A 12,436-nucleotide genomic window follows, 5' to 3' on the forward strand; every position below is an offset into this window, starting at 1 on the left:
GGATGAACCCAGTCCACCATGGATTCCGCGGTAAAGATGACAGCTTCAAGGGATACAGTGGTGATCCCTTGAAGCTGTCATCTTTACTGCCGAAATCCATGGTGGACTGGGTTCCTTCTGATCCTCTGGCCATCAGATAATGGCAGTGCTGTGTATAGAGCTAAGCTCTTCACTGTATAATACATGCATGTAGGAATAAAACAAAAAGCTACCAGGAGCCAGGGACATTTTTTTGGCTTTGCAAGCTCTTTAGGTCCACTTTCAACTGTATCTTAGCCCAAGAACAAATATGATGTATTTTTCAGCCTATCAGTTCTTAGATGTTGTGGTTCATTGGTTTTCTTTTTGCAGGCTTGCTCTCCTTTGGTTTCCTCCTGGTGATACTACCATTATTCACACTTCCAGTCCTAGGGAGACAACACTCATCCCATTGTACCTTTTGAGAAAGCCATGGCTGTAAACCTATTCAGCTCTTCTGATATGAACTATAAACACTCACCCACTCCTCTTCATTTTACATAAGAGTTTTTTAGTTTATAGTAGATAACTGGGAAGGCTTAGAATTTAGCCTCAATGTCTAAGGACTGGTTGGCTGTATTATCTTACCGTTCCTTACCATTCCCTATGTTTAAGTCAGTGTATATTGTCTAAATAGGTATTAGCTTCAATTTCTTAAGCCAAAATATTAGCAAGGGTCCGTCGGTAAAGTAAAGTTTCAAACGCCAATAACTACCTTTGCAGCAAACTGCCTACCTCATCCCCAAACCTTAATAAGCCCCCTTCACACCTAGCAATCCCCCACCCCAAAAACTTATATACCCCCCTTTTACTAATGTGTAATTAAGCTAACAAACCTCATACTTGCTCAAGATGATGGAAATGAAAATGGTATTTGGATATGCTGACCCACAGGAACAGAGGCTCAGTTTCAAATTATGACCTCTAAAACCACAATTTATATTCCTCTGCTTGCTAACTGAGTGTGTTCATATACACAATTTAGAATTATAACCTTCTATTCACACCTTGACACAACAAGCACATTTTATGATGCATACAACCTTTTAGAGAATATTAGAGAGGAGAATATTTAAACTGATTGGCATCATTCATTCAGAAGAATGGAGTTTGAAGAGAAGTGCTTCAGTTTAATTAATGATATTTGGAGTTATGAAACAGAATTGGGGTTATGAAAGAAGTGAACAAGTACTGCAATTTAATTTTCGGATATTTCATGTTAGGGAATGGAATTTATTTTTTTTATGTATAGAGGTGTAGTTGATTTATTGGTAGGACTAGGTGAATAGCCAGTAAAGGGTGCTAAATTCATGATGAATCCAGGTATTTGTTTATATTCTAGTAGTGTCACTGGCCATACTTACTACTATATCTCATGCTGTACTATCTAATACCAATATAACATACTGCAGATACCCCAACATCACTGGGGGGCATGCAGGCAGTATTTAGCTGGGTGTATGGCTTGACCTGTATATGACCACATACAATCTGAACCTAAGATAAACATGTATATGATATCTCGCAGAAGAAACAGTTTATAACCCCCATAACCAAAGAATCCCCATTCTGCACATTTCTAACCTCTGTCTTTATTTACTGAATATTAAAGTGTACCTTAACCCAAAATCAAAAATGTAATATATTTCAGTTTACCAAACCTTAAATTAGATGGTTGCATTAGACTGTATGTTCACCTAGTAATTTCTTTCTGGTCTAAGACAGCAATGCTCACTCACAGTAGTGTTTTTATGGAGGTGTGCATTGTTACACTAGTACAGGAAGTGTCTTAGGACTACAGAACACCCACCCATATAATCATCACATAAGAGTGCCCTGTAGACTAGGCTAATAACACTGCAAAAAATGATTTCTGGCAGACCCATATTATCTTTTTTATTTATAGATTTTCCAAATGATTTTCTGTTCTGTTTACTTATGCAGTATTCGATGAAGACTTTTATTGAAAACCATAAAATAGTGCTGTGTATCAGTTCATACTGTATAATGTATTAACACTTCTGGTAACACTGTGCCCCTTGCACACGACACAACCATTTAGTTAGCAGCAAAGAGCTCCTACAGAGTATGTAGAGTGAAGTCGTGGCTCTGCATGCAGTCCTCATTAATTTTGCATGAGGACCACTTTATCAGGAGTAATTACCATCTTTTAGTACATTTCTTATTCTTTCTACCTGCAGATTAGTGGCCTGGTATTTTCATAACACTGTTTGCTCTGGGGTAACCAGTTATCAGATTGTAGCTAGCATGACACACATTGAACACACATTGTGCTGTGCTAATATAGTACATTGGCAATGAGCATTATGGCAGTTTTGGCATTTTACATGACAGCAGGCTTCAAAGTGTTAGTTGGCAGATCTGAGTTCATATATTTTAGATAAATTAACAATACTTACTTTTCTTGTCAAAGCCTTTTTTAAGGTATTTGGAAGTAAAGTTTTTAGATTGTCCACAGCAGCCAAATTATCTTTTCTTACGAAACTTCACTGGGGAAAATTTCTGTTGGAGCAGGGTTGGGTACAATAGTTATAAAGAAGATGAGTTTACAACAGTGCTTCTTACCCTTTTTTACACCCGATTATTTTCTGCTTGACTGCTTCCTGGTAAAATTATACATTGGGGTTTGAGTGAGAAGAAATCCCTTTTATATTGGTGGTCATTGAGAAATATGCTTTCCAGTGATGGCCAGAATGCTGTCTTTACAGACAGGTGAAAGATCATAGACATCATGCTACCGGCATTGCCATGCGGTGTTGGACACAGAGCTAGGCAGGCACTGTTAACCTCCTGCAGCTTCCTTGCAACTACTCCCTATCAATTTACATGCACTCTCCAGCAATAACTTCATGGCATTTCTCAAAGTGAGTTTCACAGTGATGACAACAATAGAACAAGCCTATGATATGGGCATCGGCACTTCTATTGAATTGGCAGGGTGAATAAGGAGTTGGTACACAGTTGGTATTGAAAGCCTAATTCTTGTCTCCTGGTAAAATGTTTGCACCCTGGGTTGCAGCAAAAAATCCCTGAAAAGAACATTTTGTGTAAATCTGTTCTATATATATTTCTACTTTTCACAAAGCAATGATATCCTATGAATTATCTATATACAGTCATAGGTTAGTAATATCTAGAATGTCACATTAGCAAGGTGGGTGATGGAGAGTGACATTGTCCCTCTGGCTTTAAAGGGCTGTTTTTAGCTATATGCAAACTGGTAGGCTGAATCTGCTACTTTAGTAAACGGAGATTAATTCTTCTTGCTACATTGCAACTGCTTACGCATTATATTTTTTGCTAACATGATGATTTATGAGATCTGTATTATCAGTATTTTTCTGGACCCCTAACATTTTTTTTATCGAAATAAATGGTTTTATGCAATTGCATTGGGAATATGTGGCCATTAAGATACCAAAAAACATTTACTCATTAAATAATTAAACATTAATATAAACATTATAAATAAATAATTCATTTTTTATCACAGTTTTTGTGCAGACTCTGTGCTTTTTTTAATGCAATGAAAAGGTTAACGCAGGGACCAAGAATCCATCTTTTAGGCGATGACATAAGGTAGCAGGAGGTCATGTGGCCCACACTACTATACACTAGGGGAAGTTAAGGGACCTCAATCTGTCTGCGAGGATTTCTGATATGAAGCGGCAAGCGTGAAATTAGCAGATCCGCAGAGCAGGTGCGAAGTGGTGCTGGGTGTCATACACACTTTGAGAGATTTCTCATTTCAGCTAATGGAGGAGGTTTCACAAGTGCCATTAACAGGGACAGTAAACGTTGAGGAGGGTGACAGGAAATCCAGGGGAAAAAAAAAGGTCAGAAGGTGACTGGCCTAGATACAGGTGGGCCCGGATTAGGTTTTATTATGGCGATGGTTAGAATAGACCTGCCAGGGGACTATGGAGATGTGACGGAGCTTCTATCATTCGAGATGCATCTGGGAGCCTTTCTGTGCACAAGGCCTGACAGCAAAGGCAGGCACAATTACTATTTCTGGGAACTCAGAGCAGTCTGTTACTGAGGGAACTTTTCTTTCATGGAATACGGCCCTAAGCCTCAACTCAAACTCGTTCTACTTATGCAATGTGACATGGTTTAAAAAATTCATCTCGCTGTTATTATACATATCCTTTAGTGACACCTATTCACGAATATATTTACAATTCTGATTTTTTTTTAACCTTAAAATGGCAACAGAACATAAGGGCTGCACTCAGGCCACTACCAAGCAGATCATATTTTGCAGATATTGCAATAAAAAAGCCTTGTAGTTGTAGTAATGTTAACCTCAATATACAGCTATAAAAAAGAAAGATTTGTTTAGACAGAATGTAAACAGATATTAAAATGTTTCTTTTAATGTATTTCAGTAATGTTTTTTTTTTTTTTTCAATTTCACTTAGGATGTGCCTAGGAATTTTAGTGCTGTACGTATAGGAATTGTATTAGAACAACCCTACCAGTGATACATTATTCCCTGGCTTTTCTGCATGTTATATAAGTTATAACAATGTCATTTCTAATTTGTACATATAAATCTATAGAATACACAGTTGCTTGCCACATATATAGACATCATTTGCATTTTTATTACAATTAGTTATCTTGTGATATGAGCGTAATGTAATAATACACCCCACCGCCTTCTCTGCATGAACCATGTATGTTAGGAAGCGTGTAAATGCAAACAGCAGGAGAAAGTTTATTATATAAAAGACCCCTTTTATTGTTTTGTTTTGTTTTCCTAAATCAAATTTCAACGCATTTGGGGTTGAGAATGCCCCCTTTATCAGTGCTTGTTATAAAGTAGATTCCACACATATTGGGCTCATCAATGTTAGTCTATTAGACCTCTGAATAATGTGTGGAAAGTTTACAGAATATAGCCAGTTGCTGACCTACTGGACAGCCAAGATTTGCAATTGTTGGCAGGTTTGTGAAATTGGAAGAGGTCATGATGGCTCTTGTTTATGATGCATAGAGCTTTAACAAACTACATGTCATTCCCAAACTCTGCCATGGGGCTGGTTGCAGCTTTTGGCTTGCCTTTTATCAGCCCTTGGGGCTCTATTCATCCTTCTGACACCAACAATGAAGTTTGTTCCTCTCATTGGGCCTGATTTATTAAAGCTCTCCAAGCCTGGAGAGAATATACTTTTATCAGTAAAGTTGGGTAATCCAGCAAAACTGGAATAGATTTCTTCAAAATCTTTTGCTATTTGCTAGCAAATGTTTTGAATCCTGGACCAGATCCATACCGGGTTTGCTGGATCACCCAGTTTCACTGATGAAAGTGTATCCTCTCCAGCCTTTATTAAATCAGGCCCATTAACATCAATGATGCAACACTATTCTTTCCAATGACACCAACCTGGAGGTACTAATCCTCCAACTGACATCAGTGATGGGGCACTATACCTCCCATGGATAGCAAGGATGTTGTGCTATTTTTTCCACTGGGAGCAATAATGCAGCATGTTCCTACCACTGACACCAATGATAGGGCACTATTCCTCCCACTGTTACCAACTCTGGGGCACTATTCCTCTCACTGATACTGAGGATAGGGCCCTATTTCTACTACTGATACCAATGACAGGAAACAATTCTTTTCACTAATACCATTATGGGGTACCATTCCTACCACTAATGTCAGTGCACAGACCCCCTGAGCCCAGGGTGTGGTTGACTTTTATTGACCACTGATGCTGTGGAATTTCATTGTCCACAATCCAGCCCCCTCAAAGTCCAAAGGAAAATGAACCAGCCTGTTCTTTAGCAAGTCTGAAAACTCTTCTTATAAATGGATGTATAAACATGTTTTAGCAATGTTACACTTTATATATTTCCCTCATCTGGATATGTGGCTGCATAGTTGCATTCAGCTAAAGCAAACAGGGCACATTATTACATGAAATGAAGAAAATGTGGCTGTAACATAGCTTCCAAAGAAGATGTACATGCAGGTCATTAGCTGCCTTCCATCGCATACCGTTTAATCAACCCCATACTGTTACTTACATAATATTACCTTATTACTGTTTATCTGGCTGAATTCCAAAAGCTACTAAACAGCTAAAACGGTCTTTCAAGTGCATGTTTTTTTTTTTTTTTCATGCTAGCTGTTTATTTTTATCACAGATTGTCAAGGGCAGCAAAACAGAAAAAATAGATCTGGGAACATGTAGTAATAATGCTGTATTTGCATTTCAGTCCCAGACAGTCAGTTCCGTAGCCTATAATACTATCTGTACCTTACAGGCAGATTATTGTGCTGACGAGTAATGTGTGTAGAGCACTCAATGTACTTTAACAATTGAATGTGCTGTGAAAAGGTATATTCCACTCCAACATGTATGATTGCTGTTTAAAGGAAAACTATGGTATGTAATTTTATATTTAATATGTTCAATACTAAAAATAAATTGGACAGTCTAAAAATATCATCCTTCTTTTTCCTTTAGAATATTATTATTTAATCTTTTCTATGTGAAGCTAGAAAATGTGGTACCTCTTTGCAATTGCTGTGCTAAAAAACAGAGCTGTCAGGCAAGCTCCCCTTTTCCTAGCAGAATCAGCGGCATCTTAATTAGGTCAGACATGCACCCAAAAACATGCAGGCAATACTAGGCTTTCTTATCATAAAGTCCAACATGATTTATAGACAGAATGTAATGCATGCACCACTAATAAATATTTACTAGCATCAATAGTATAAATAATTATTATAATAAATCCACATTCCCTCCCAACATTGATCAAATTACTTGACATATATTTAAATAAAAGAGTAGAATAATTCAGGAAGCAATTCAACTAAATGGGCAGCACAATCTATAAACAATTATTATAAATGAAAGGTTCTGGTAGAATATCCATTTGAATTAGTGAAAATCAATCCCTTTCATTCTTGTACTGAAGAATTGTTTTCAAGTTGAAGATCGTTTGAAACAAATCAGATTGATCAATTGATCTTTTACAGTAATGTATATGGAAAATATTTGATGCCTGAAACTGAGGTTTTGACCTCTGCTCATATAAGCATAAGCATGGCACATATCTCTAATAGCAACCCAATTAGGTTAAGTGGAATAGATGGAGGATTCAAAGGCTTTTTTTGAGATTTTAGTAACTGGGTTTAGGTCTCCTTTGAAGATGTTTTAGTTCTAGGAGAGGGAAGTAGCAAACAATCACTTAAAAGAGGCTACGGTCCCATTGAGTGGTTTTGTGGGGGTCCAGTTTAGTTTAGCTGCAAGGAATTGTACAACATTTTTGTAAAATGATAATCATAACTCGTAGTTGACTGAACAATTTAACTTGTTGCCTGGAAGCTATTTTCGAAGAATACATCATTTATCTTGTTATCTTTTTTTTGTTTTTCAGTGGTCATAGTATTTATAGCTTTTCATTTATATAATTAGTTTTTCTTATTAGTTGTTATTACTTACAGTATTATAACCAGACAATAGTAGCAGGATGACTCAAAGAGCAAAGGCAAATAAAAAAAGCTTTGCTTTGTTTGATACATGTTTTTGTATTATTTTATGACAACATATCTGTGCATAAAACTTGAAGCACCTAAATATTATTTGTACTTAAAGCTGAACTACACAGATGATTTTACCTGCCAGGGGACTCGTCTATCCACATGAATGTACCATGGACTATTGATACAGTTATAATTACAAGTCGTTCTTTGAAACCTAAAATTTATTTTAAGGGTTCCTCCAAGTTAAAAAGATCAACAGTAGCTGATAAAGACCCATTCACACATCTACATACAACATAATGTCAAATTGTTTAACAAAGATTCAAGTTTTTTTCTTTGTCATTATTCTTGCACACATTCTTTTTGGAGAACAGACATAGGCGAGAGTGACTTTACTGAAATCCTTAATATGTAAATACCTTAACTATATGTAAATATAATTATAATTTTGTGTTTGTATTGCAGATAATTAGCACCATGGAACCTCAGGTGTCGAATGGCCCAACTTCCAATACGAGCAATGGACCATCCAGTAACAGTAGAAACTGTCCTTCGCCTATGCAGACTGGGGCAGCTACAGATGACAGCAAAACTAACCTCATAGTCAACTACTTGCCACAAAACATGACACAGGAAGAGTTTAGGAGTCTGTTCGGGAGCATCGGGGAGATAGAATCCTGCAAACTGGTGCGGGACAAAATCACAGGTACATGTATGCATAATGCTATTAATGATTTCAAGGGTGTCTATATTCACAACTGTATGTTAAATGTGCCATTGAAGTCTATGCATAGTCTATGTATATGTATAATCTCTCCAAAGTAAGATTAAATCCGTTTTTAGACAGTTATCCCCACTGGAATAGTTCTCCTCATCTCCTCACCTCTAGTGATATGCAGACAATTTTGGATTTACACTCTCTTTCTATCAAAAGCATGGCCACCAAGATGAATAGAGAGTATGAACCTCCCCAGCAGAAGGACACACAACTATTAAAATTTTACAGAAGTTCTAAGGGCTCTGGCGCACGATCAACCTTGATGTGGGTAAACAATATTGCTAGAAGCATAAGGAAAATTTTCATCTGTCTCCATGTGTTGCTCCCTTGTGATTAGCAAGGTGTTGAACCAACATTAACAAGAACACAGCAGAAAGTCACTTATCATCGATGGTGCAAAGACTCACTCATCCCACCCACAAGGAAGTAATGTATGGAATCGGGAGTATTTTTCTGCCCTGTATAGCAATCCAGTAGCTAGCAGTTTGTTGAGATCCACAGGACCACTGGTGTGCCATAGCATAATCTTTCCCTACCCTATTCATAGCCATAAAAAAAGATTTGGTTATATCTACACTCTAATTATCAAAACAAGGAATTTGCTTTTCGAGTTAAAACTAAACTCCTGCCTTCCAATTCTTCTTCCTGAAATGCAGTGGGATTTACACCTCTTACTACCCCTTATAACCCTTAACAATTTCAATTTAGCTCACAAGTCATAAAAAATGTGTGTGATTGTATATATATATATATATATATATATATATACACATATATACATACAGGTTGACATTAAAAAATCGGGCAAACTCCGGACCTGAGGAGTGCCGGATTTTTGAAAAATTATATTAAATTATATATGCTGTATATATTTAACAGAAAACGACACATGTACAGTTCTTTAAATGAATGCTGAATCCATAATGGGGCTATACAGCAGCATATAAATGAGAAGGAATGAGCACAAAAACACGTGCAAGCAAGACCCAACAACCCAGCTGATTCTGGAGTACAGTGCCATCAAAACATAAACGGCGTCTCCAGAAAACAGTGTAAATTTGAAAGTGCGCTACGAAATCTATGCCAGAAATCTGAAGGAACCGGATTATCGATGGCCCGATTTTTGAATGTCAACCTGTGTGTGTATATATATATATATATATATAATAATATATATATATATATATATATATATATATATAATGCAAAATGCTCCTGTTTTTAAGTTCTCCTTACTTTCTGTCCAATGAAACCTCCATCAGCAGGAAGTGAGGTTCATTCTGCCTTGTGGACCTTCAGATTGCAGCAAAATCCCAAAAGGATTTCTAATCAAACCCCATTCTATCTAAAAATAAAAAACTTCTCTATATAAAATACTAAAACCTTTTGCATGTTGCAAATATACATATTTATATGCATGTATTTGGTAAATTTTTTTGCTTCCCATATAAATCACTGCATAGCCAGACAACCCTTATACCCCCCATATCATGGTTTGCCTATAAGTACACCCTTGACTCAGAACAGACATGGGTGGGAGTGAGGTTACTGAAATCCTACATATGTAGTCCTTGAGGGCTGTATGATTTTTTTTTAAACAAAAACCAGTGCCTCACTTTAAGCCCACAGTTCTTGAATTGCAGTCACATTATAAATAATATAGCTATATGTTATGCTTCAATTCAAGCTCCACATGCATGAGCCTCATATACGAAAGAAACATAAATTATTTATTTTGCAATATGTCTGTCAAAAGGCACACAAATGGATTTCACCTGCTGAGAACGGAGCCCATCAACAGAAGCCTTGCCGTATAAGTTATATTTATAATAACAATACAAAGTGATAAGCGCTCTGTCTTTTAAGAGAATACGAATCCGGAACAGAAGTCTGAAGGCAAGCGCTGTGATTCATATCTCACATTGCTTTGTAAAGACGATGAAATGGAAACAAGCAACAAGAACGGAACAATGTAGCCATAAAGTGAGCTTATTATAACATTTTCATTTTCGCAACTTAATTAATTCTGGCTTTTTAAATTAACAGTAAAACGGGTCCCTCTTGATCCATCGCAGTTGTACAGAGGCCAGGATGGTAAATGATAAACTTTCTTACCTGTTCAGCAGAAACTAGATGATTAAATGAGGCCACAGAGATATGAATAGACAGGATGCAGCAGTGTGAAGGGAGTGCTATGTGACTTTTAGGTGTGAGCGCACTACCTTCTGTACAGATGGCCAAGGAAGCAAAAGGGTCCACTGGAAACCCATAGGGGACCACCTTCTTCTATATTGCTCCCATTCCTCCCATTCCCTGTAAAAGGATTTAGGCCAAGCTGGTATACTATTATGTCCAGAAATTTGGCATGATGACAGTTGGCACTGACAATGTCACTAAAATTTATGCAGATGGCACCAACAGTGTTAGAGAATGCATGGCTGGTAGCATACCTGCCAACTTTCTGACATGAGAGGTCATTTCAGACAGACTATCAATATTTCTTTTATAGCAAATTAATTAAAGTAATATCTCATAAATATAAGAGTGTAAAGGCTGTTATTGCTGATCTTCCTAAAATCATTGCTTGGCTGTTTTGCTGGCTTACAAACTTTAATGTATATCAGGGCAAAAAAATCAAAATATGCACATTTCCTCATTTTTTTGTCTCTTTTTAAAAATACAGCTACTACATAAAAATAGAGAAAATCAGGGGCCTCCTAACTTCCTGGGCAGGGCTAATAACCCTGAGCCGTAAATCAGGAGATCACCAAATTTCAGGCAGATCATTGGTTACCTTTCTGTGCTTTTATAAATGGATAAAACACTGGAAAATGTGCATTTGTTGTTGTGGAGTCATCTGCACATGTTTCTGGTATTATAGACAGGTAATAGGAATTTTTAAAAGTAGATTTTTTTAATGGCAGCCTACATGATTTTCATGTCAGCTTATATTTATATTCCGGTTTGGCAAACATTTCATAATTAGGTGTAAACTTTTTTTGCACAGAAGAGTTCATCTAGAAAACTTTCTTAGCTTTATGTTGCATTCATTCCATTACTTTGTTCTTAGTGTTTGTATTTAGTGTACATGGTGTGAGGTGCTGCCTTTATGTGTTTTATTTTTTGTAAACATCCCTGTAATGAGGAACCTTAAAGCTTTCCAAGGCAATCTTTGTGGCCTTATGTTGTTTTATAGTACTAACAGTGAACTCATTAAATGTAGAAACCTCCCTGTGGTGCTCTGACCTTATAAACTTCTATTAGGTAGTTTGCAGCATTTTGTGATCAAGTTGTGCACAATACTTTTCAAACATCAAATGAAAAGAAAAATTGTACCTGGAGAATGTTTGAAAATGTTGATAGTTTGCCAAGTGGAAGCAAGAAACTACCTACATACCTTGGTGCTCTGCCACATAAACCAACCATTGGGTGGTTTAATGCCTTGTTTTATGACGTGGTAAGACATGGCAAGCCATAATGTGTAATTGCATATTTTTTACCAGAAATTACCACAAGGCCAGTTTTCTTGGACAGTTTAGACCAGCCATTCTCAACCATGGTTCCATAGAACCCTGGTTTTCATCCAGAGGTTGCTCAGGGTTTCTTGAGCTGTGGCTTATTGACCCTTTTATTTGATGATGCGTGCATAGTTCTGGATCCAGCACCTTTTGGCAAAGCCAGAAGCTTGACACGAATATTCTTTTTAATTGTTTGTAAAAGGGGCATTCTGACCTCCACTATAAGGTGGCATTCTTCCCACTAACATCTGATAAAATAAATTTGGTTCCGTGAGAACCTAAAATTATTTTAGGGTTCTGCTAAAACTAAAAAAAAATGTTAGACAAAGATTGGTGTAGACCGAATCATGGTATGCCAAGATCCTCCAGGATAGTCTTTTAGTTTTTACTAAACAGCAACAAGAAATAGCACAACCATACATCAGACTGAACATGCTCTCACATTACAGTCCTAGTCAAAGAGCAGGGACACCAAAATATTTTTGCTTATTGGAACCATGCAGGCTTGGGAAACTGACTGATCTTTTTGCAAAGCCTATCTGCAATAAAATGGTCCAAAATCAGAACGTACATTTGCAGTAGTCAGCTGCC

General features: G+C 37.0%; 1 protein-coding gene across 8 annotated transcripts in view; it reads left to right on the top strand.

Annotated features, from left to right (window-relative positions):
- The window catches only part of ELAVL4 (ELAV like RNA binding protein 4), a 110,104-nt gene that overhangs the window by 63,333 nt on the left and 34,335 nt on the right, over nucleotides 1-12,436 (top strand). For all 8 annotated transcript variants that reach the window (XM_072419614.1, XM_072419615.1, XM_072419613.1 and 5 more), the window contains exon 2: nucleotides 8,015-8,255. In XM_072419614.1, coding sequence (XP_072275715.1) covers nucleotides 8,015-8,255 — 241 coding nt within the window. The remainder of the gene's footprint in view (nucleotides 1-8,014; nucleotides 8,256-12,436) is intronic.

This window comes from Pyxicephalus adspersus, chromosome 8 (genome assembly GCF_032062135.1).
Source record: "Pyxicephalus adspersus chromosome 8, UCB_Pads_2.0, whole genome shotgun sequence".
NCBI classification, from domain to species: Eukaryota; Metazoa; Chordata; class Amphibia; order Anura; family Pyxicephalidae; genus Pyxicephalus; species Pyxicephalus adspersus.